Source organism: Phalangium opilio, unplaced genomic scaffold, assembly GCF_054372755.1.
Source record: "Phalangium opilio isolate 3A_F unplaced genomic scaffold, DU_Popi_V2 ptg000003l_1, whole genome shotgun sequence".
Taxonomy (NCBI): Eukaryota; Metazoa; Arthropoda; class Arachnida; order Opiliones; family Phalangiidae; genus Phalangium; species Phalangium opilio.
The window spans coordinates 6,050,134-6,075,938 of record NW_028324145.1 but is presented as its reverse complement, the minus strand read 5'-3'; the positions used below and the strand labels follow the sequence as shown (position 1 = coordinate 6,075,938).

General features: G+C 36.9%; 3 protein-coding genes across 7 annotated transcripts; 1 reads left to right on the top strand and 2 right to left on the bottom strand.

Annotated features, from left to right (window-relative positions):
- Positions 1–479: 479 nt before the first annotated feature.
- On the bottom strand, positions 480–3,022 carry Slh (sec1 family domain containing Slh). The gene is made up of 2 exons (XM_089838344.1): positions 2,752–3,022; positions 480–2,591 (listed from the first exon to the last, which is right to left on the bottom strand). Exon 2 carries the CDS (start codon positions 2,574–2,576, stop codon positions 675–677), a length of 1,902 nt encoding a protein of 633 aa, XP_089694470.1. The 5' UTR covers positions 2,577–2,591; positions 2,752–3,022; the 3' UTR covers positions 480–674.
- Positions 3,023–13,044: 10,022 nt separating this feature from the next.
- On the top strand, positions 13,045–15,814 carry LOC149717343 (isoaspartyl peptidase/L-asparaginase). Of its 2 annotated transcripts, none has more exons than XM_089838145.1 (5): positions 13,045–13,184; positions 13,995–14,137; positions 14,269–14,426; positions 14,487–14,719; positions 14,787–15,814. In XM_089838145.1, exons 2-5 carry the CDS (start codon positions 14,033–14,035, stop codon positions 15,008–15,010), a joined length of 720 nt encoding a protein of 239 aa, XP_089694271.1. In that variant the 5' UTR covers positions 13,045–13,184; positions 13,995–14,032; the 3' UTR covers positions 15,011–15,814. The 2 variants fall into 2 exon arrangements, with proteins under 2 accessions (XP_089694271.1, XP_089694261.1); XM_089838135.1 differs by lacking the exon at positions 13,045–13,184 and adding an exon at positions 13,388–13,862.
- Positions 15,815–15,875: 61 nt separating this feature from the next.
- On the bottom strand, positions 15,876–25,436 carry LOC149717342 (uncharacterized). Of its 4 annotated transcripts, none has more exons than XM_089837894.1 (17): positions 25,280–25,426; positions 24,385–24,552; positions 23,759–24,200; positions 22,631–22,810; positions 22,463–22,557; positions 22,362–22,389; positions 21,953–22,294; positions 21,607–21,878; positions 21,239–21,507; positions 20,994–21,156; positions 18,802–20,927; positions 18,681–18,732; positions 18,351–18,616; positions 18,130–18,280; positions 17,725–18,054; positions 17,406–17,655; positions 15,876–17,336 (listed from the first exon to the last, which is right to left on the bottom strand). In XM_089837894.1, exons 2-17 carry the CDS (start codon positions 24,463–24,465, stop codon positions 17,011–17,013), a joined length of 5,373 nt encoding a protein of 1,790 aa, XP_089694020.1. In that variant the 5' UTR covers positions 24,466–24,552; positions 25,280–25,426; the 3' UTR covers positions 15,876–17,010. The 4 variants fall into 4 exon arrangements, with proteins under 4 accessions (XP_089694020.1, XP_089694034.1, XP_089694029.1 ...); XM_089837908.1 differs by having other exon boundaries at positions 15,876–17,318; XM_089837903.1 differs by having other exon boundaries at positions 24,385–24,491; positions 25,280–25,410.
- Between the last annotated feature and the right edge of the window lie 369 nt (positions 25,437–25,805).

Here is a 25,805-nt window from a genome sequence, read left to right as displayed (position 1 = left end):
CTATCTTATCTAATCCCAGCACCCAAATTCCCAAATTAAATGTACAGGTATAGTACAGTTAACCTCAAAAATGTGTCTGTCTAGAAGCACTTGCTAGTTAATTTAATTAACTCACAACATAAACATTTACATAGATGGTAATATCATAAACTTGCTTGGTTACAGAAGTTTTCCTTGTACACTCTCCAGTGACTACGGTATTTCGTTGGGTTTACTAGTATCTCTTTATGTTAAAAATATGTTCATTTTTTTATTAGATTTTAGACTATTCGAAGAGTAGAATCCCTAAAATAATTTTGTAAACCTTCTAATGCTAAAAATCCGACGTATTTTACAATTGTAGCGCTCCCCATCTTTAAATTGCCAATCTAACATTCGCGAATTTCCCGCCAAGAGTTTTCAATTCAATCCGCTAGAGGCGCTGCTTGCTACTTTACCTCTCAATCCTCGGCGCGTATTCACTAACGTTTCAAAGCGAGTTACAATGTATTTTCCCAACTTTATTTTAATTATTTTAATCGATAAAGAATATTAACAATTTCCAATTTCAAGCAAATAAAATAATGATTTATACATAAATTATGTGGTTTTTCATATGTGAAAATTCCCACAGAAAATAGACAAATTTGTGTAATTTTTGTTTACAAAGCTAGTGTCCTTACAGAACTCCTTAATTAATGAATTTCTTCACCCAAATTAGACAAATGTTTCAAAAACTGGTAGGAATTCATTAACTCCGTGCAACCATAGATGATTTTCTTGGTTCCTTCTTTCAATTTTGAATATTCAACCAAATTCTGATACTCTATGTAATTACCCCCTCCTACAACAAAAACCACCGCTTCATGGAACTGAGTGTTGCCTCTGTTAGCCATATTATCACTGGACCTGATCATTTTGGGGTCAAAATATCTATAATTGTCAGTTTCTTGGGTAGATTTCAAATCCATGAGAGCATCGGTGATTTTGGTGAAAGGGAGATTGTGTTTTTTGACACTCAAATTCTTGACACCTTCCATGAACAGTTGGGAACTAGTGGACATCAACTTGGTGAACATTCCTATGGTTTTTGTTCCTCCTCCGGCGTACTGGTTTGAAGCGGAAGCTGAGAGTTTACAAAGAGCTTTCCATCTTTTAATGTAAAGAACAGGATTGAGATCACAACCAGCATCTTTTAAAGCGGTGGAATATTGGTCAAACTCTACATCAGACATGTTTTGACCACAAATAAAATGAATCAAAAAGAGCCGGATTTTATCTTCGGGTGTTCCAGCTTCAGGATCAGTAATCATATCCATCAGAGATTTATCTATGGCTGCTTTATTGAAAACTTTCTCTTCAATCTCAAAGTATCTGTCCAACTTTCTGGTTTTAATGTGTTCGAGGATTGATGTGGCAATGGTCATATGCATATCAATCAGCCTCTTAGTCTCTAAAAGTTCTGGCAAAGAACTAATAGCAGATGTTAATTTTGCCGTATTATCAGAAACAAATCCCAAAGCTTCATCGGAGGCTTCTCCTTCAATACCCATCGCTGCTTTAAGTCTTTTAACTTCGCTCTCTTTGGCTCTGTAAGATTCCAGTTTTTCTTGAACTGCTGTAGCCACAATTGGGAATGGATTCCCCTTTTGTTCCTGCCAGAAACTATCCGTATTGTTAACATCATAAGTTTTGACTTTTCTGCGACTCTTAGCTCCAGCATGGCTGCTTTTTTCAGTTTCCTCAATGTTGATCCGATTAAGCTGAAGGTCTAAAACATCATGGGCTAAAGCTTGATAAGTCCAAGTGTGATGTAAAGGAGTAGCAATATCCATATTTCGATCCAGAATGACCAGTAAGGGGCGCTGCATTCCAAAAGTACTACCAATTGATGGATCTGATACAAAAAAGTTGTTTCTGGAATCTCTTAAATTTTCTTTAATCTTCTTGTCAAGTTTCTCCGCTACCATCTCCGCCGCATTTCCTCTGGGACATCTGATAATAGGGACAGTTCCCAAAGTGACGAACACGGAGAATAAACTATCTACAATACTATCCATAATGCTTTCCATCTCAGTGTCTTTAACTTCAGCTCTATTTATGGCGTAGTAAGAGATAGAGTCCTTGTCTTGGTGTTTAAGGACAAATAGATCATCTTCTAGCGATATAAAGTTGAGGTATTGATCAAACACCTTTCCTATACTTCCAACACACTGAGCTTGTAAAGCGGCACTAGCTAAATCTTCCAACTTTTGTCTGGATATGGGGGAAATGAAATTCAAATAATAACTATCGTACAAGTGTGTACGGAAATCTTGAGTTATTCTAGTTATGTTTTCCAGAGTAGCTGATACAAAATAAATAACAGGAACATCGGGAATAGGTTCACGGTCCGAATGGACTAGTAAATGTAGAGTAACACCCAATTCTCTAAGCTCTTTGACTGATAATAATGGGGAGATAATGTCTTGTCCATTGCGATCGTATATGAGAATTTTCCAGACAGGCTCCAAGTTACTAGCTTTTGATGGAACAGAATTAAAGTTAAGCATCCTTTTCAATGCAAATATTTGCTTCTGCCGCACTGATGTAGCCATAGTTTAAGGATTTAACTGAGAAATAAACGAAAACATAATCAAAAATTATTAAGGACCAATATCAGGAGGAGGTTTGCAACAATTCTAATATCACAAGCCTTGGTGGTGAATTGGATCCACCACACTCGAGTCTATCTTACAAGGGCTATTTGTATAACAAGGAAATAACCCTTACCTATTAGTTAATTACTACTAATTATATAATACAATTTAAATATCAATCAAGTGAAGGTAAGACAGTATTCTCAATAGCTTCAATCGCGGCACTTCCCTTTACTAGCAGACAACAATTTAAATGCCACGTATTTTCTGACAAGTGGCGCTAACACGTCACCCGGTAAATTCAAAATTGATATTATGGACTCGTTCAGTCGTTCACACATGTAAGGATGACGTAAATCACGGGCCCTTGATCAGTTTGGATGTTTAAATTGCGTTCTGACACCACCCCTTTAATTCAATAATAAGTGCAAGAGATTAAAATTACCAAAATTTGTTTCAAACCGCGTTTTGTCAAAACAATGACAAGTGACTGACACTCAAATTCATTACAGACGGTCTAACAGCCAAATTTGGAAGGTTTTTAGTTGAAAACAATCTTCTACTCCTAGTAAAGATTATTCCTCCTTGCTAAGAATGCGGAAGCAGTTCGGGAAAACGTGCCGGAGGATTGAGGGGGGGGGGGGGATTTGAAATATTCCAAGAATGCGAGATTCTGCTAGACTCGAACCGCGATAATAAAGCGCCTCTATATACCCTCTAGATTTAGATTTATTTTATGTTATATAAAATACAAATACCGAATTCCTAACATGTATTTTAACATGTTAGGAAACCGAAAGTGCGTGGGTCATTTGGTTAGTTTTAGAGTACATTCTTTTATAAAAATAACAAAGTAATCACAAATTTAGGATTTCTCTAGTTAAAGGGGCTTTCTGACCAATTTTCCCCTCTAGTTAAAGGGGTTGTCTGACCAATTTTTTGCCTAGTTAAAGGGGCTGTCTGACCAATTTTTTGTCTAGTTAAAGGGGCTGTCTGACCAATTTTTTGCCTAGTTAAAGGGGCTGTCTGACCAATTTTTTGCCTAGTTAAAGGGGCTGTCTGACCAATTTTTTCTCTAGTTAAAGGGGCTTTCTGACCAATTTTTTCTCTAGTTAAAGGGGCTTTCTGACCAATTTTTTCTCTAGTTAAAGGGGCTTTCTGACCAATTTTTTCTCTAGTTAAAGGGGCTTTCTGACCAATTTTTTCTCTAGTTAAAGGGGCTTTCTGACCAATTTTTTCTCTAGTTAAAGGGGCTTTCTGACCAATTTTTTCTCTAGTTAAAGGGGCTTTCTGACCAATTTTTTCTCTAGTTAAAGGGGCTTTCTGACCAATTTTTTCTCTAGTTAAAGGGGCTTTCTGAACAATTTTTTCTCTAGTTAAAGGGGCTTTCTGACCAATTTTTTCTCTAGTTAAAGGGGCTTTCTGACCAATTTTCCCCTCTAGTTAAAGGGGCTTTCTGACCAATTTTTTCTCTAGTTAAAGGGGCTTTCTGACCAATTTTTTCTCTAGTTAAAGGGGCTTTCTGACCAATTTTTTCTCTAGTTAAAGGGGCTTTCTGACCAATTTTTTCTCTAGTTAAAGGGGCTTTCTGAACAATTTTTTCTCTAGTTAAAGGGGCTGTCTGACCAATTTTTTGTCTAGTTAAAGGGGCTGTCTGACCAATTTTTCTCTAGTTAAAGGGGCTGTCTGACCAATTTTTTGCCTAGTTAAAGGGGCTGTCTGACCAATTTTTTGCCTAGTTAAAGGGGCTGTCTGACCAATTTTTTCTCTAGTTAAAGGGGCTTTCTGACCAATTTTCCCCTCTAGTTAAAGGGGCTTTCTGACCAATTTTTTGTCTAGTTAAAGGGGCTGTGTAACCAATTTTTTGTCTAGTTAAAGGGGCTGTGTAACCAATTTTTTGTCTAGTTAAAGGGGCTGTGTAACCAATTTTTTGTCTAGTTAAAGGGGCTGTGTAACCAATTTTTTGTCTAGTTAAAGGGGCTGTCTAACCAATTTTTTGTCTAGTTAAAGGGGCTGTCTAACCAATTTTTTGTCTAGTTAAAGGGGCTGTCTAACCAATTTTTTGTCTAGTTAAAGGGGCTGTCTAACCAATTTTTTGTCTAGTTAAAGGGGCTGTCTAACCAATTTTTTGTCTAGTTAAAGGGGCTGTCTAACCAATTTTTTGTCTAGTTAAAGGGGCTGTCTGAACAATTTTTTCTCTAGTTAAAGGGGCTGTCTGACCAATTTTTTCTCTAGTTAAAGGGGCTGTCTGACCAATTTTTTCTCTAGTTAAAGGGGCTGTCTGACCAATTTTTTCTCTAGTTAAAGGGGCTGTCTAACGAATTTTTTCTCTAGTTTAAGGGGCTGTTTGACCAATTTTTTTCCCCCTCTAGTTAAAGGGGCTGTGTAACCAATTTTTTGTCTAGTTAAAGGGGCTGTCTAACCAATTTTTTGTCTAGTTAAAGGGGCTGTCTAACCAATTTTTTGTCTAGTTAAAGGGGCTGTCTAACCAATTTTTTGTCTAGTTAAAAGGGCTTTCTGACCAATTTTTTCTCTAGTTAAAGGGGCTGTCTGACCAATTTTTTGTCTAGTTAAAGGGGCTGTCTAACCAATTTTTTGTCTAGTTAAAGGGGCTGTCTAACCAATTTTTTGTCTAGTTAAAGGGGCTGTGTAACCAATTTTTTGTCTAGTTAAAGGGGCTGTGTAACCAATTTTTTGTCTAGTTAAAGGGGCTGTGTAACCAATTTTTTGTCTAGTTAAAGGGGCTGTGTAACCAATTTTTTGTCTAGTTAAAGGGGCTGTGTAACCAATTTTTTGTCTAGTTAAAGGGGCTGTCTGACCAATTTTCCCCTCAAGTTAAAGGGGCTGTGAAACTCTCTCCTATTCTACCCACCCGCTATGCTCAATTTCTACCAGGAAAATTGTTGTTTGTCCCACAGTCCAATCAGCCCCTTTAAAGGGAGGGTTTATAGGAAAATGAAACGATATTTTTATCGATTCTTCTACTAATAGACAGTTGACACACATAGAGCATTCATACCATTTACACCAGGAGGCTGGGATACCATGAGTGGATTTATTCCTACACTAGAATTTCCGTAGTGTTAAGGGCAAGAATACATAAAGCTACTGAGAATAATTGTTCTCAATGTATCTAGGCAAAGTTTACCCCGAATTCTTAGTCAACAATTAATTTCCCTGACATTTCACGATTTGTATGAACCCTAATCAAACTCATTAACTTTAATCCTTGCATTAAACATGCCGGCAAACATTTATGGAACTAATTAAACACCAAATTAACTGAGATAGAATTCAATTGACACGATTTCTAAAAGAAGTCAAGATTGCATGGGTCATTTGGTTAGTTGTAGAGTACATTTTATGTTAATTAACCGCTTAATTGCGCGAATTAACTAGAATTTCTGTAGTTAAGGGCAAGAATACACACAGCTACTAGGAATAATTGTTCTCAACGTATCCAGGCGGATTTTTGTAGCAAATCATTACGTAATTACGAATTTTACCTCGCGAGTAATAGATCTCGCTGCGTGACGGATAGTACTCGAGCCTGGCCCACAAAAACCGCGTAGATATTAACACAATGATCTCTATTAGCTGTATGTAAGGGAGACAATTAAAAAAAAATGTAATCTACAACCGTAACGACTCTCGCCACGTGAAGGCAGACCCACGACTTAGAGAGTCACCTGTGGGGGAGAGAAAAAGGTTAGTGCGCGACACCTGTAGGGGGGAAAAAACAAAAATTAAACATTAGAAATGCATTAATAATAACAACGTAATAAATTCAACAACAATAAAAATAATTATTTTAACGTGACACCTGTGGGGAAAGAAAATATAATAATAATATAATAAATTCAAAAACCTCAACAAGAATAATAATTATTATAACGCGACACCTGTGGGGAAAAAATATTAAATTATACACCAAAAATAGTAAATACGATTTTATTTCTGAAAAAAAAAAAAACATTTTTTTTAAATAAATTTTATTTTATCAATCATAGTAAGAATAATAAATATCAATCATAGTAAAAGTAATCTCATCGTTTTAGTCACAACGAAGTCGCGATTATTTACGGCAAACGCGTGAGTCAGTCACAAAATTCCCCTCCCCCCCAAAAGTCACAAATAAATAACAAACATATAGGACACAATAGACGCAAGAGCAAATAAACAATGTTTAAAATATAAACAATGTCTTTACTCGGTTTTATCAAATACTTAAAAACTAAAAGGCGTTAATAAAGGGCATTGTATGTGGGCACCTACTCGGAATCCAACTCCCACGGTGATGGGAAGTGTGCAGTGGATTCCATTGTCCCATGTTAGTAAAAATAGAGATAGTCAAGGAAATGACCCCAAACCGGAAGTCGACCAACGTTAGTGGAAGCCCCCGGAATGGGGGCCCACCCAACAATAATATTGTACCAGTACCACGCGAAGATTAATTACGTACACGGAACAATTTATTATCGAGTGGACACAACACAACACAATAAACATAGAGTAGAACATTTAAACCCTTATTAAATTTCCCATGGTTATTAAATTCAACCAATAGGGAGATCAAAAGGATTGAAAAGTTCTATTTGCCTCACATTAGGAGGACTGAAGGTCTCTGATGAGCTTTGGAGGAAAGATTAGTTCAATATTAAACACTTTAAAATAATGGTTCGAGTGTACAAGACTTGGATCGAACTTGACAGTTCGCAATTAACCAGTCAAGGACAGCACGAAACCATGGTAAGTAGTAGGTCCTGGCTAAGATAAAAAAATATGTAGGTAAGATTCTTTCAAATCATAAAGAATAATCTGGCAGAATCCCGAGAGAGGGGGGAAGAATGGGGGAAAGGAAAATTGGAGAAGATAGAGGATGAATCGATAAAGAAGAACGATTCTGGTATATGGCGATGTCTTCCGGAAGAAGAAGTTCTCGATGACTTGAAACTAGTCCTAATCGAGACCCGACTATTTTCTCGATAACGCGTTTACTACTTAACTACTACCCCTCCCCCGCGTTTCCCAAAGAAATTGACACAGACAACTTGAAGAATGTAGTTTTTTTCTTGAAGATTTTGAAAAGAATATGGCGATGTCTTCCGGAAGAAGAAGTTCTCGATGACTTGAAACTAGTCCTAATCGAGACCCGGCTATTTTCTCGATAACGCGTCTACTACTTAACTACCCCTCCCCCGCGTTTCCCAAAGAAATTGACACAGACAACTTGAAGAATATAGTTTTTTTCTTGAAGATTTTGAAAAAAAAAATCCAAAAAAAAAAAATCGACGTGTAGAATGAATATTTATGCGAAACTTATATTGTAATTTGAAGAAGGTCTCAAAGACAAATCCACGTGTAGATAATAATTTCCAAAATTATATCCTAACTCGCCTAAATAACCTCTGACCCGAAACCTCCGCAGAACAAAGAGAGTTCTTCAAATTGAAGGCTCGAGGTCAACGGGACTAACACTAAATAACCTAAATAACCTTTCGCTTTGTAAACAACCGGCTTTCTCTACCCAGGACCTATCTAAATGCGACGGCGGACTAAGCTAAAAACCCCTGCCCTGGACTTTGAAACCCCGGAAGTATACGCCACTAGGGTTTAAAAAAAAAAACACAAAATAGCTCAACCTAAACTTCAAATTTAACTAACACTCCTGATCTGACTAGATAAACAATTTAACCCTTGGCGACCCCAGTCACATCAGGTGCGCATGCAATGCACCCGGAAGACCTAGGCCCCGCGGGTCTAACTAACTAAATAAATAAATAAATAAATACACTTCCTGACAAATAAACCCATCCGAGTTCGCCCGACCGGTTAAAAATAAACCGATTACTTGGAATGGAAGTCAGATGAGTTTAAAAAACCTTATTCTCATGGCCTAAAAAAAAATGTCAAGCAAGAAACTTATTTGGTCAAAGACTCACGGTACCACCACGCTTTAAAACCATCCGAGATCATGTCCAAGATGTCCATTTTACGGCCCATCGTGCAATGTCCAGTTGTATGTATCCTGCGAAAAAAACTCGAATTAATCAAGAGTTCATAGGAGATGGTACGGTACATAAGCAAAAATGTAAAGGATATTGTTGACGTCATCTTATTGTTGGTTACTGCGGCTTGGAAGTATTCAATTCGTTGTCATTTTAAGCGATTAGTTTTAATTACCCTTAAAATTAAGTATTTGCCTAACTAGATCCTAAACCTAAGCATCGCAGCGCTGCTCCAGTATATCCCATACAAGGGGACTTCCTAAGGAACTCCAGTTTTGGCTTGACAAAAGCGGTGGTAGGCATTTGTGGGCGGAATTTATACGTGCACTTATAAATACAACCCACTAGCCTACGCCAAGCTAAACACGGAGTTCAAGAGGAAAGTCACTATGTAAGGTCACTGGTTATGAGCCTAACTAAAGGGTATTTGTAGGACGTGTTGGTAAAAAAACGTCCTTGAAATAATTGAGGACAAAATACGCATTACCTGGGCGTGTCCGGAATCCAGAATCCATCGCATCCATCATGTAAGTGACTTCGTATCATTGGCCAAGAGGTGGGACCATTCACCTTTAAAAGATAATTAAAAAATTAGTAAAATTATTTTTAAAAAAAGTTTACTTTTTATTTTATTCGCGTACGATAAATTTAATTAAGTTAAAATTGAAATAAACCTCGATTAATTAAGTTAAAATTGAAATAGACCTCGATTAATTAAGTTAAAATTGAAATCAACCTCGATTAATTAAGTTAAAATTGAAATCAACCTCGATTAATTAAGTTAAAATTGAAATCAACCTCGATTAATTAAGTTAAAATTGAAATCAACCTCGATTAATTAAGTTAAAATTGAAATCAACCTCGATTAATTAAGTTAAAATTGAAATAGACCTCGATTAATTAAGTTAAAATTGAAATAAACCTCGATTAATTAAGTTAAAATTGAAATAAACCTCGATTAATTAAGTTAAAATTGAAATAAACCTCGATTAATTAAGTTAAAATTGAAATAGACCTCGATTAATTAAGTTAAAATTGAAATAGACCTCGATTAATTAAGTTAAAATTGAAATAGACCTCGATTAATTAAGTTAAAATTGAAATAGACCTCGATTAATTAAGTTAAAATTGAAATAAACCTCCATTATTTAAGTTAAAATAAAAATAGACCTCGATTATTTAAGTTAAAATTGAAATAGACCTCGCTTAATTAAGTTAAAATCTTCACTAAGTATCAGCCTTGATTGACAGTTGCCAAGCGCGGGAAAAGTAACATTGGCATAACGAAACCTACTACAGCTAAGCTACAAGAAGAAGCCGGCGCTAACTGATAAAGTTCAACCACCGCGGAAAATTTACCGTAACCAGGGTAACGGTCTTCACTTCCATAGTCGGAGACGAGGGAGTAGCGCGAGAGAACAATGGCGGCATTTCCCGTCCCCCTAACACAAAAACGGCTTCCCTTGTCGCGAGAGCGGCCTCCGTGCCGTCTCCCCTCCCTGCTAACACGAAGTTGGTTCCTGCCCGCTGACAAGCTCGGGGAAGAAGCCATTGTTTTCTCCGATGGACGATCAAAACCTAAGCCTAAATTCTCTCTGGAACCACCGCGCAAGGTTCTTCCGGGGTGGGGAGGGGGGATAAAGTTCCCGCGCGCGGCAAAATTAACTGTAACGGCCTCTTCTATTGGCGGAGATAATAAGCGAGTAATGCTAGGTTTAGCTAGAGAACAATGGCTGCCTTCCCCGTTCGTTACCGACCCCCTAACTAAACGCTTCTTGCCTAAACGCGTCGCGAAAGCGGCCACTTTGGAAAATACCAATCTTCTACCAAAATTCTACGCATTTTTGAAACATAATTTAGGAAAAAAAAATTATTTGTTTTTAATCCCTAACGAGATATTTAATTAAGTTAAAAATAAATAATCCTCGTTTAATTAAGTTTAGTTAAACATCGACGCTACTTACTAATTTCGAATAAAAAAATAACACGCATGCACAGAGTGTATTTTAAGAATTAACATTAATCTAAAAAATATTTGCGTAAAATTATTTATACTAAGTCAAAATTAAATAAATCTTGATTAAGTCTCGTTAATTTTCCACTAAACTACTTCGTTCCAGTTCCCGACCTACTACCCTAAAATAGCGGCGATCCTGCCCGCTGACAAGATCGGGGAAGAACCCATTGTCTTTACCGATGGAAGATAAAACCCTAAGCCTAATCGTAACACTCATCGCGATTGCCGAAAATCGTATTAAGCTAATAACTTAATTCTTTCCCATAAAAAATCTTTATTCTAACTTATAATTACCCCATTTTATCTAAAAGAACACATCTAAATAACTTAGCGCTTAATCCCAGGCCAAAATTAAGCTAATCTCAATAATTAAACGGGCTAAAATTAGAAACCAATTAAGAGCGCGAATCCTTCCATACTCACCAAGTCAAAAGTCGGCCATCGAAATGCCGGCGCCGTCCATCGACTCCCTCTCGTTTGGGAAAGAACAAAGAACACCGGAGCGCATTACCACGCAATGTTCTTCGGCAAACCATACTCCCTAAAAAAATAGTGTCATAAGTTTCAACTATAGTATAACATAAGTAAGGTATATCATATTAAGCCTAAACCTTAGAATCAATATGTACTTTGGCTCATAACTTGTCATGACTAAAGTTTCAATAATAAGAATACCTATAAATACATTTTACTGGCTCAAATTTATCTAATTTAAAATAATTGAAAGGCTAAATTGCTAAAAGTAGGAGAGAATCTCACCTAGACATCAGCTGACAGGGAAAATGGGAGACGCAAGGCGTTGCGGTTGAAGAGCCGAAAATGCTGAGCTAGAGTCGAAGTATAGGAATTTTCCGCCGGAGCCCGGAAACATCCCTCGGAAACCACATCACGGTTCTTCATAAATACGCTTACGACTTGATAAAATAGGCCAATGGAGGGAACGGGGGAGACCACTCAAAGTAGAAACAAAGCTGATTTTTGAACTTATAATTAAATACTATTTTTAGTAAACGATAATTTTAATCATTTTTAATGCCAAAATCAGATTTTAGCTTATAAAATTAGCGAAATGAAAGAAAGTTGCAGAAAAATAGCCTTAGCCAATAAGAGTGTGAGATGGGTCCCCTATGACTAGATGGGCGGAGTCGCGCGCATTACGTCGTCTGATTCTTGTTTACCGATAATTAAACCTGTAAATTTATTTATTTATTAAGAGATGACAATATTTGTTAATGAAATTTATTGAATGAAAAACTATTCCTTAGCTCTGAAAACCGTTATATGTATTTTTGCGGTTCGAGATAAAGAATAATCTGGCAGATTGACGGCGATTCGTATATCGCGGCGGCGCTCGAGCTAGTAAGTGACGTTTGTAGGCAAAAACACCCAGCTGGCAGCTCCTGCGAGCCCTTTAAACCACGTGCTCAGGTTTGACAGCTCGTTCAAAAACAAAACAACTCGTGAATTATAACCTATTTCAACGTTGCGCGATCTTATGTGGTTAACCTGTTTTTAATCAAGACTTTAAAATGAATTACGAAATTAAATCATTACCAGAAAATGTAATTTCTAAGCTCAGAAAACGTTACTACGCACCTATCCTTAAAATTTCACGACATTTGATCCACAAAAAGCGAAATTACGCCCATTTTACTCCAAAAAAATGGCATTTTCCCATAGACATAATTCCCATAGACAGGTAGTGACATACTTATGGAACATATCTTATAAACTTATGGTGGAAGGAATGGAAATTAGTATTTCATAACAGGGCCGTGTTTGATAATGTTTTGCAAATCAAAGTATAGGCTTTTAGAATTTCAGAGATTCCATTAATGTCCAGTTTCAAATAGAAAACCTTTTGACTAAGAGGTGTTATATTTTCTTATTTCCGTACACGCTGCTATGGATGCTTTTTAAGTACACTAACTTCGTGATAAAATAGGCCTAACTAAAAAATCGGAGGAGACCACTCAAACTATAATAAAGTATAATTCAATTTTATTTTTAGTATATAATGCCAAAATGTTTTGGCTTATATAATGAACGGAATAAAGAAAAGTTGCAGAAAAATGGAACTAGCCAATCAGCGCTTCAGAAAATGGGTACTAAATTCAAAAGTTACTGGACACGTGCTGTGTGTTACAGCCGCTTCACCTAAATAATTAAATATTCATGGGGTCTCGTCTTTAATAAAGAAGACTTGCATGTTTTAAATAATATTTAGATTTTCATCTATGCACCTTGTTGTAACTCGTTACTGACAGTCAAGCCTAGATATTTCATAAGCTTCCCTATTGCGCCGCGCTCTGCCGCTCTGGGGGGTCCACAGTCCACACTCCACAGGCTTGGAATAATGTCCATCACTTTGTCTGGAGGTCAATTAACAACGGTGTTATTTCTTTCCTTTGTGGCCGGTTCAATATTTGGATATAAAGTTAAAGAGTGGAGAATCGATTATTTAAAGTCCAAGAAAAATTGGCTCGAAAGAAAATTAGACCTAGTTTCGAAGGAAATTGATACTGTGATGAAAGTTTAAAGGTACTGTAGTTCAAAGCCTTGGACTTGCCATTAATTATTTAGTAGCTAAGTGTCATTAGCTGTTGTTAGAATCATATGATACAAATTAAACTTAATTACTAAAAGAGAACATTCCATTGCATTTTAAAAATTTCAAGCTTTTCTAACTTCCGAATCCGTAATCTTTACCCCATCATAACTTATAAGCAAATTTTGCATAACAGCGTTTTCAGTATATTAAGAGTCTTGGCCCCGTGGGGTTCACCAACCTTGGAAGATAAGATTTGTGATAAACTTGTTTACCATCGCGTAAAAATAATTTACTGCCAGATAGTGATTAAAACTGCTTCAAGCTGTCTCGTCAAAATCAAAAAGTGCCACAGCCACTAAAAATGTCTTCTTCAGTAAGACCTCGCCCATCCCCAGGGAACTCTCCTCGAACTTCTCCCTGTTGTTCTCCACGTTTTTCGCGACGAAGTAATATGGCCCCGCGTTCTCCTTCCGTTAAAAGATGTATAGTACCAGTTTTAGTTGTACACGGAGGCGCGGCTAAGGTCCCTGCCCAAAAAATAACCTTAAAAATGGCAGGGGTCAAAAGAGCTGTCAGTAAAGGTTACGAAGTTTTGGAAAGGGGAAATGCTCTAGATGCTGTTGAAGTGGCAGTTCGTGCCATGGAAAATGACCCTGTTTTCAACGCAGGTGACTAACACTGCCTTGAATCTTTGCTCTTCTTATTTTTCCACGCAGCATGCCATTTTATTTTTTATCCTTATTTTTGTCATTGGGTCTTACTCTTCGGTGGTTTTGAAAGCAAAGTTTCTAACATAACAGGTTATGGTTCTTCACTAACATCAAATGGCGTTGTGGAAATGGATGCTATGTGCATGGATGGAACTAAAATGAGGGCTGGGGCGGTGGCTGGTATTACCTGTGTTGCTAATCCTATCACATTGGCCAAAAGAGTCATGGAACAAGTTAGCTAAATCTCCTCCGAATTGTCATTATCCCAGACAAGTCAAACTAAGCTTGAATCCTAGTTTGCCTAGTCTTATATATTCTATAGGGCTATTCCAATTAAGTCTTAAAACCCTGACTTTACCTTCAGAGCGATCATGTTCTTATGGTTGGAACAGGAGCGGAAAATTTTGCACGATCACTAGGGTTCCCCCTTGTTCCTCCAGAACAACTAGTCACTCAATGGGCCAAAGAACGTTTAGAAGAGTATCAAAGCTTCCTTAATGCAGTCAACTCTAGTATGAACATGTAAGAACTAACACGGAAGATAAAATAATCCCTAAATCTAAATGGATTATAAACACGCAGCCATGATCATGACACTGTTGGAGCTGTAGCGGTGGATTCCATGGGTCATGTAGCCTGTGCCACTTCTACAGGTGGAATCACAGCGAAACAAACTGGGCGTGTGGGTGACAGTCCCATTATAGGCTCAGGGGGTTACGCTGATGATTTTACCGGGGCAGTTTCAACAACTGGTCATGGAGAGGCCATCATGAGAGTTTGTTTGGCTCGTCATATAGCTGGTCTTATCCAACAAGGTTGGTTAAATATGGCTGAACACCCCAAATTATTCCATTCTCCTTATCTTATCTATCAAATATCAAGGTATGTCGGCTCAAGATTCAGCAGTGGCGGGGCTGGAATACATGAGAAACAGAGTACAGGGATTTGGAGGAGCCATTGTTGTTACTTCGGCTCCCGAAATCGGGATTCACTTTACAACCGAAAACATGCCCTGGTGTTATCGCAGGGGAAATACAATTCATTACGGAATGAGGCCAAATGAGGACTACACGGAGGAAGCTAACATAGTAGAAATGTCCCCTTAGATTTGCTAATTTAAAGTTCTAATCTCTTTTTTAAATAGACTTAAATGTTAGTCTGTCATTTTAAGGCCATTTAAAACAAAACAAAATTATAACCTAATGGTAACTTAATTTGCGTAATTAATATATTATTCTTAGAAAAAAAAATTTCGTTTTATAATATTTACACTATAAAATTTTAACAAGTAGTTTTAACTTAGGCATAGTTAATAATGCTTTCCCCATATAAACTAATTAATTAGTCATTTTGAATTTCTTCTAAGAATTAGTACTTAATCTCAAAATAGCTAAGGCTAACTTAACTTAAATTGAATAATAATAACAAAGCACAGCTATATTTGAAAGGAAGGAGGGAAGTCTACACCGTTTAGAACAATACCATACATCTTTTATAGATTGGTTACTATTATAAGTTTTGAATGTTATTAATTTTCCTTAAAAAAGAAAGCCCCCTCCCTCATTCGCTAACGATCATAAAAATGTTGTCTATGGTATAATAATTACTATAAAGAAATTTTACCCATATATAATGTAGATTTTTTACATAATCTTTGGATGGAAAGAGAGCGGAAAAGGAAATCCTTCGGCAAACGAACAAGAGATAAAAAGAAACTTGAGAAGACGTATTTGTTAGAAATAGAACTTTTAGCAGAGTGATATATAATATAATTAAATTAATTATAGAAAAAAAAAACAAAAGAAAAAAGCCCTAATTGCGAAAGAATCAGACTGATGTACTTAAAAATAAATATATAATGTTATAACGGTACGATTTAAAAGTAGCCAATAAAAATATTCCCAATTTTATATCTATCGTTTCGTTTCATTTCTTTTTCTTTTTTTCACTCTGTCAAAAAATTCCACTTCCTTTAAACTTCAACTACATAAAATTTTTTAATTAAAAAATGCTTTATACACGAAAAAAAAAAAATAAACTACTTATTACTTAATTTTAATTTTAATCACCACACTTGTTTTCCATCGTTATTAATCTGAAAACTTCATATGGTGGTTACTTTTTTCTTTTCTTAAAACTACCTTTTCTTGGTTTCTTTAAAACATTACGTCGGAGTTTTCTCATCTCATTCTCCATTATTTATATATTTTTTTTATAAGTTTAAAAACTCGTTATGTGCTTAACCAAAAAAGTGTGACATTTTGACGATTTTGTTGATGGAGTATAACTTTTTTTTTTAAACCATCCGTTTTGGTTTGGTTTTATTTACAAAAATCAATATGAAGAAGTGTTTTTTTTTTTTTTTTCAAAGTATTTGGTTTAAGGAGGAAGAGGATAGCTCAAAAAAGAAATATTTACAGTGTTCGATTCAGTACGCTACTTGGCAACTGATATCGTGTTCCTCAAAACAAGCTTGTTCGAGAAACTATAACTCTTAATTTTATACTATTAAATTATTATTACCTTCTCCCTGGGAAAAAAAAAATACAAATCACTTGCGAAAGGAGAATGATCGTAAGGGAAGTATTAATTTAAACATTTCACGTGAACGTATTACGTTAAAACGTTTCCTATGAAATAAGAATTCTTATTCAGAAGGCAACAGTTAAAAAACTAATACAGGTAACAAACTTATGTTACAATTCAATCGGAAAAGCGGTTTCATAATATTTAACAATTTTAACTTATCATATCAAACAAATCGGAGAAAAAATTCAGTAGAAAGTTTCTTAACTTATGCAAAGGATTTTCTACACACACGAAATGATCGTTTGAAGTAAGTAAAACGAGGTAATACAGCTTTATAAAACAAAAATCTGGAAAACATTAGTTAAAAAGTACTGAACCGGTGAAAAAAGGGAGACAAAAAAGTGGTTTTACAACTGAAAACTCGTTAACGTTAATATTTCCACTTCTTTTTGTATTTACTTATTTGGAGAAAAAAAAAACAAACAAATGTAGGTGGTTTTTATTATACAGGGGATGAGGAATATCGCACAGTGTGATTCTAATAAACTGGCTATACAAAACAAGTTTCTACCTTCCCCTACCTTGGGGGAAGGGCGTTGTTACAATCATTCGGTAACGTAGTGGCACTCGCACTACTACTACTCTCGGAAGTCACGTTACTCGTTCGTGAAACGGCACTCACCACATTAAAACTGCTTCCGTACACTCGGCTCAGCAAGGATTCTGGCACTTGATAAACGTAAATTTCACTTTCGGGAAGTGATTTTTGAAGTTTTTGTCTTAAGTGTCCAACACCAATTAGACCTTGTTCCATTCCTGGAATGGAACTTCCACCAGGGGTTGTGGCGATAGACGGAACTGCATTCGAGTGTTCCTCAACGCCGTCTTTAGAATTTCTCGAGTCTTTTACATTAATTTTCAAAATACTTAAAGAAACTCCGAACAGCGGAAAAATAGGGTTGATAATCTTACCTGATTCTGGGGGCGTTGATTCTGAGAAGGCTTTGAGCATGGGAATTTTAATGCCTTTTGCCCTGGGGGTGTTTCGCAATTCTTCCGACCACCATTCGTCAACTTCCGCATTTTCAACATACTTTCCTTTACCGTGCTTTCTACTGTAGCGTGTTGAGTTGTCATCTTGGTATATTATGCCCCAACTAAAGCTTTTCAACCTCTTTAGGTTTCGCACTGCTTGGAGGGTATTGTAAACTACCATGGCACCCTGGAAATAATCCATCCAGTTAGTACCTTTGCCTCTGAGAGGTTCCATTATAAGAATATGTTTCCTAACCTCAGAAGACATATCAGGCCAAATTGTTAGTTGCCTAAGATAACGCAATCTCCTAATAGAAGCGGCCATCGAACTCGTTATCCTGTAGGCTAACAGTGTCAAATCTTGCAAGCGAGGCAGTTGAATTAACGCATTGGCCAGTCCGCGGTCAGCGAAAGCGCCGCCACCCATTTCTAATCTAAGCCTTCTCAAATGTCGTAAACGTCCTAATCGATGATAAGCCACTTCACTCCACATTCTACACTGTCCTATTTCAAGAACTTGTAAATTGGGCAAGTTGTCTATGAACAGGACATCGTCATTTTCCAGTTTTCTTAAACTAGTTAGTGACTTTAAAACAAAACAGAAGGAATTTTTACCAATTACTCGCATCATTGTCAATTAAAAATGAAATAATTTTATTACTAGATGAGTAAGGTTAGTTAGTTTTCCCAATAAGAGCAATCCACCGAATAGTTTATCCTCCGGGACTTGCATGCCATAAGGAGCTCTAACTCTTAAAATATTCATCTGCTGGAGTTGAGCTAGCACGCCAGGATCCATGTTGACGATTTCTCTGTTATAATTACGCAAAAATACAAGTTGTTACGAAGAAAAAGGATAAATTAAAATTCAATTTTCATTACTTATTATTGACAATCTCTTCAGCTTCTAAGCACATAAGATCAGGGAGTCCATTTACGACGCTGGATATGACAGTTGATGGTACTTCACCAAAAACGATTCCTTGAACTTTACTCAAACGATAAATGTTGGACAGAAAATCACTCCACTGGTCCGGTCTCTGGATTACTCCCCTCAAGTCCAAAAGTGACGTACTATTTTGCTCCAAAGCCATGGTACACAATTTCCAGTCTAATATCTTTACTCCTTTTAACTTTACAGTTGACCACTAAAAACAATTACCGGTAAATACAACTACAAATCCAGATATAGAAAAACACAACTAATTTTACCAAATGGCTTTGGCTGGCAAGATTCTTCCAAGTTTTGCAAACTAGTCTAGCACTGAACAATGGTGAAGAGTCGTAAATTTTTTACCAGCGCGAAAATGACTTAAATAAAATAAAAACTTACTTTAAAAGATCAGGAATGTTTAAATACTCAAGAATCATAGTAAGTGTCTCGGAAGAGGACTGAATAACGTGAAAAGGGTTTTTGGGTAGATTCAATGTTGTAACTTTTTTCCTTTTAAAAATATGATTTTGATCACACATGGAGTAAGAATGTTCTTGTTCACGCCTAAAATAACTGTCAGGACGTCTATATTTTGCTACACGAGCGCAAGAATCCTTATCACCCAAAACTTGGGCTCCTCTATTCGCTAATGTAGTTGAAATAACGCGAGAAACACCATCGTGCTCCACTCTGGATAGAACAACGGGCGAAGTTGGCCTGTATTCCGGTTCTCCTTCGTCATTTTGCCCACCATCTTCATTTTCAGATTCCGACAACCACCAATTGTTCGATTCAATATCAACCAGATTATAAATTTCGTCATCATCAAACAATGGGTTTGATGGTGACAAAACTGGACCAGTTATATCGGCAAACTCATCAACAGGGGTTGAAATAGTCTCAGATTCTTTATCAATAGTTTTAATCTCCTTTTCCTCAAGTTCTTTTTCACTAGAAACGTCTTTAAGAGAGTTAGCCGACTCTGTACTCTCCTCTTTTGTTGAATTTTCCTCTTCAATTGGTTTCATTACCACCTCAACTTGAGGTTCAGTCACTTCACTGTCTCGATTGTTTTTAAAAGCGTCTTCCGCTTTATCATTGTCATTACGCGGCTTACTCGGTTCATTCAAAGCCATAATGCTGACAACAGTATCAATATCCGGCGGGTCCAAATGCATATTTTCAGACACAGTTGCGTCAGACTCACTAATATTTTCCGATGATTTTGTTTCGGATTTTTCCAATGTAGGGGGTTGGGATTCTTTATCAACAGAAGCCTCCGCTCCATTTTCACTTGTCAATGAGGGAACAACCTCCGCAACATTTTCATTTGTCGATGGGGGAATAACCTCCGCTCCATTTTCAATTGTCAAAGTGGGAAGAACCTCACTCGGTTCTTCGGAACTGGTTTTAAGAATGACTTTTGTGGAAAATAAATGTCCGTCATTCATGGGGATCTTAAGCGCCAAATCGCACAGATTATGTTCTTTGACGTTAATTACTTGAACTGGTGGGGCAACCGGTAAAAATTGGGAAAGGACGTTGCTACTATTTTGCAGAGTTTCATTCGCGCTACTTCCAGTAGCATTCGGTTGAGAAGCTGTTGTTCCTTGAGAGGAAACACTGGGAGAAGCCATGAAAGAAGCTAAGAACGAACTCGATGGTAATAAAAACCTCAGTATCGGATTATTAGTGTAAATAACAGTTCCTTTCGCGATACCAGGAAGATCAATGGTAATAGGGAATAAAACTTGCGTCCCAACTACAATTGGGGCAGAGTTTGGTAACAAATTAACAGGCTGTTTTTGATTATTTACGCCGCCACCTAATAAACTTTCCGCCGTTGTCGCGTTGTTGCTGGTTCCGGGTAAATTCTTCAGAGGATACAACCTTTGATTTGGAATTGGGCCTTGGGCGTTTAATAAAGGCATCTTTAAAGGAACTCCTGTTGAATTGATAGAAGCGAGACATCCTTCCTTATGTTGAATGGGTAGATTTCCCGAAGAAGATACCATGTATGCCAAACTGACTAAAGGACTAGTTTCTGCAGTTGCAGGGTCAGAGTTAAGGCAGGGAGGATTTTCCATTTTAGAATTAGATAGTGACGGATCATTATCTTCTTCCTTTTCGCTGTTTAACACTGGAGGTTTATCGTTATTGTCTAGGGGTCTCCCCCCTTCGTTCCCATTTGTCTCAGAACTTTCCCCAACAGTTTCCAGAGGCGGTAAGACGTTACCATTTTCTTTCGTTTCCTGATTATTATTGTTAGCAAGATCATTCTCTGTTAACGGCCGCGCGGTTATATCGTCAATTGTTAAATTTGCCGCTGGATCTTTTGCCAGTTGCTCCTGATCTAGCACCAAGTCAGGAGGCGCCCTCAAGAAATTTTCATCATCATCCGAGGAAGCGATGTTACTTAATCTATCTAATTCTCCATCGTTAACTTGGTTAGAATTTGGTTTAGATATTGTAAGGACCGGTGGTTTGGGCTCGGAAGTTTTAAGGTATGGTTGATATAAGCAACGCTAAAAAGGATCATGAAAATTGTAAAAAGTTTTATAAACGGAATAACGTGAAAAACAGAATAATACCTGACACTTGAAATCTTCAGTAACTGGCAAACCATTTAAAAACCCGACACATTCGGGATGAAAAAGACATAAACAAATGTGACAGGAAAGCATCGGAAGTTGAGCTTGACGTCCGGGACAAGTCAATGAACACATTCTATCGTTTTGACTAACTTTTATGGGTCTAGTCAAAGAACATCAGTAATTAGTTTCTTCGCCAATGCGTCACCATTATCATTATTTATAGAACAAAGTTTAACAATTACTCGGTATTAGTCACTCTTCGTTTCTTAAAGGGAATCACTTGACTCTTTTTCATCTCAACATTATTATCTGACAAGCCTACGTTGTTATTATTGTTCTCTACTGCGGGTATCTTATTTAGTTTCCCAAAAGTGAAGCACACTTTGGGCCTAGCTTTACCACCATCTAACGCATCATCTTTTTGTGGAGATTGGCTACCCATAACGTGATTTTCAGGCGTGCTGCGATGTGGCGCTGGAGATTTTTCCGAGTCTGAAGCACTCAAAACTTCCTATTTATAAAAATAGATATTTAGAATGAAGATTTATTGACCCAATATTAACACCTGATTATATTGGAACAAATAAATAAATAAATAAATATAAAATACCTTTTTAATTTGATGGGGAGATAAAATAGTCATTTTTTTCGCTGGTGGACTGCCAGAGGTATCATTTGGATCTAACGTTAACGGTTTTGGAGGCTGCTTTCGCTTTGTACCACCTTTTTTAACTACTTTGTCTGAAGAATTGTTCAAAGCCTCAGCGTTTGTTTCTGATAGTTTCAAAGGGCTGGGTTTAATAGGTGTGGAAATATTTTTCACCGCAGAGGTGTTTTTTTTACGAGAAACATCATCAGGGCTCATGAAATCCGGTGGTAAGCCTAAACAGCGCAAAATAAAAAAAAAAAAAAGACTATCAGAACTAATATGATTCTAGGTTTGAAAGGATTCTTACTCTTAATTTTTCGCCCACGTTTACCCAGTACGGGGACTGGGTCTGGTACCGGCGTGCTATTTTCATTTCCTTCAGCCATCGGTACATCAGGTTCAGTATCCAAGGCAGTTGCGGGTGCACTTGGCAAATCAGGCGGTGGATGGGGCAAAATCGGAGGTGGTGGTGGTTGTGGTGGTGGAGGTTTCGAAACCTTTTTCTTAACTGCTGGTTTTGGGGTTGGTTTTTCGATATTGGCTCCACGTACCTTAGCCTGTCTGACTAATTCCATTGGAGGGGTATAAATTGGCTCCTTCAGAAATGTAAAATTTTCCGGACTCAAGATAGGTTCATTGGTTTCTCTTACTGTAACATCAAATTAAATTTTTATAAAACTGTATCAAATCTTCGCCTTTAATCTCACTAAACTTACAATAGGCAATAACCTCTGGCATTGATCTCTACAATAAAAATATCAAAACTTTATCATTCTTTCACTAACTAACGAGGTTATCTTAAGATGCAAGAACTCACGAGTTTTTTGCCTCGAGGTGTGAAATAATAAATATCAGCAGACGCCTTCTTAGTCGGATCAATTTGTGATCTGATGACAACCTCCCTTCTCCAACCTTTATATTTATTTTAATGACACATTTAGGAACTTTTAACACCAAGCAACGTTTAACTAATTTACTCCCTTACCGTATAAAAAGGGTTGGATTTTTGATTCTGGTATTAAGACCCCATTCTCCGATTTCACAACTACCTTAGAAGATCGGGGTTTATTTAACTTGGGAGTGTCAGAGCGCTCCGAGGCGGGCGAACTGGACCCAACTGACGCGGCTTTCTTAGCTACACTTGGTTTGGGTTCTTTAGAAGCGGCTATATAAGAAAACCAATTATTTCCTCAAAAATTAGATCCCAAGTTTTGGATTTCAAAATTCAGTTATGTTATGCTAATGTTTAAAGTTTGTAACGCCTAACCTGATATTACAACAATAACCCACGCTAAATGCCTCATGCATTCACATTTAATACAGTGATACAAACTCGGGTTTTATTAAAAAAAAATACCCAGTCCACCGGGTTTTATTTAAAAAAGAAATACCCAGTCAACCGGGTTTTATTAAAAAAAATACCCAGTCAACCGGGTTTTATTAAAAAAAAAATACCCAGTCAACCGGGTTTTATTAAAAAAAAATACCCAGTCAACCGGGTTTTATTTAAAAAAAATTCCCAGTCAACCGGGTTTTATTTAAAAAAAAAACACCCAGTCCACCGCATTTTATTCAAAAAATACCCAGCCCACCGGGTTTTATCCAAAAAAAAAAAAAAAATCCCAGCCCACCATGTTTTATATCTTTAGCAGTCACTGCTTGGTAAAAGTTAAAATGTTTCATAAAAATTACTATTAAAGTATTAAATAATACTTTTTAAGTTAAAACAATAGAGTAATGTCAGTTGTACGTATGCAAAGCTCAGTGTCATCCCCCTTACCAGGCGCGTACAGTATCCCCTCTTACAAAAGCCCGCCTAGAGGGAGGGATACACAGTCTACTCCCCTCTCTAGCGACACTACTCTATAAATAGTATTTTAAACTATCTTTAAAATAAAATTATTTTAGCATTCAAATTCATAAAAAATTTAAGATATTAGTGATGGGTTTTATTAAGTGGTCTTTTTTATGGTGGGTAAAACCCAATAAAACCCGTGGGTTTTTTAATTCGAACCCTGACTGACATTTATCAACTTAATATACGCGTGGAAGGACAATTTCAACAAGTTGACCATAAGGGAAGGCCTATGGTAAAATTAAAGAGTTTACTTACATTTCTTAGCCGATGATGGTTTATGGGTCTTGGGTGTTTCTTTATCACCATTTTTAGGTCTTTCTTTTTTATTATGGGTCTTGGGTGTTTCTTTATCACCATTTTTAGGTCTTTCTTTTTTATTATGATTTTTGGGCGTTTCTTTATCATCATTTTCGGGTGTTTCAACAACCTCGCGTTTAAAATCTATAACCAGTTTTTCATCATCATCATCGTCATCATGACCTTCCGCTGTTTTTCCAGATTTTTCTTTAACTTTCTTAGTTTTTGGGGCTCTAGATCCTTTTGTTATGGAAGCGATTGATAACCGCTTGAAGATATTGTCTTTACCCTTAGGCGCAACCTTTTTTGACGAATTTTTCAACTTTGTCACCTTAGAGGTTGATTTGGATTTTGCCTTCTCCGAACTCGACAATGGCGAATCTTGATCCATCAAGATATTCTTAAATTTAAGGAAAAGTAAAATTAACACCTAAGCATCTTGCAATGAAAGCTGTCTACTCTACAAAGCGATAAATATCATTTATAGCTGAATCAAGTTCGTGAGAAATATGCGCTACACACGTTAAAAAAAAAGCCTTTTCAATTCATTATGGCTTAAGCATTTTTTCTTTCATAACATCTACCTGAGTAGTATTACTTGAACTTTCAACAGCTTTGGCTGGCGATGGATCACCACCAACACCGCTGGAAGTTTGTTCTTCCATGATTGGGGATTACAAGAAATACCCAACTATTGTCAACCAATCACGAAGAAACGGGTATTAAAAATAAATAGCCTCAAAGAGATGGGCCTAGATTTTAAGAAAAATGAAGGAACAAAAACGAAATTAGAGCTGGAAATATTTCCCAATTACTATTGCGTCATAAGTTAGGGGGCTACCAAGATCCAACTTTGGTAAGACACGAGAAAACAAAAAATTGCATTGAGTAGTTCTTCCGTTAAGAGTTGTAATATAAAAATTAATCAAATAGCTCACTTATCTAGAGCATGAATGATTTGATTCTATCTACAGTTAGTAAGATTTATTCTAAAACCCGAGAAAACCTCATTGGTAACGTTACTGAGGATGGACGAGGACAACTAACAGTTTCGTTTCGTTAACTGGACAGCGACTCGGAGAGTGTCGGAACTTAGAAGCAATAAACTCTCGCAACTGCTGTGATAAAAGCCCGAGTTTTTCAACTGAACACGACAAAGGAAAAGAGAGAGCTGCAAAAATGTAGAGGAATTGGGGCTAGCAAATCTGACGAAATGGTTAAGGTTTTAGGATTAAATTAATGGCGTTCGCCCAGAATGAAATGCTCGTCTTCCCTCCTAGATCCATTCCAACCAATAGAGAAGCTCCCCTCCAAAATACGAGGGAGACGGCCATTTTGATTTGCGCGAAAGAGCATAGGCTTAGAGAATGTTGGCAGTGGACCAAGGCTTAACTGTTATTATTATCTTAGGTCCTTTATTTTTCTTGATAAATACAATTGAATTTCCAAACAAATCTTTATAAAACGCTTATTACTTACCAAATGTGGTTTCTGCCAACGCGATGAACATAAACACTTGTTAAAAAAACTGTAAATCTCTACGTAACGCGATAAAAAAATGTCACATTGCTATTTTCACTTTTCAGGCCTCTGGGAGACTAGGGCGCGAATGCAGATCCTTCCTGAGAACAGGGATGCCAGATTGAAAACCTTCAACCCGCCAAAATCAAATTGGAAACAAGTCCAAAAAACCGCCAATCTAAATTTCGAAAAGAAGCCCAAAAACTGACTAAGATCTAAACAATCCAGCCCAAAAACAAGCCAAAAATTTATCGTGAAAATTTGGAATTTGTTTTTCTTTTAGAAATTTCAATGCATATTACCAGAAGTATATAATACTTCTCTTCGAGAGAAGTGTACCACAAAGCGGGGTAAGTGTAACGTCACTCTTCCCAACATCGGATCATTTAGAGCAAGGTTACTAAACCGAATCACATACACGATAAATAGTTCCCTCATCATTACTCTATTAGCGTTTAAATATTTGGCAAGACGCATATGCGCT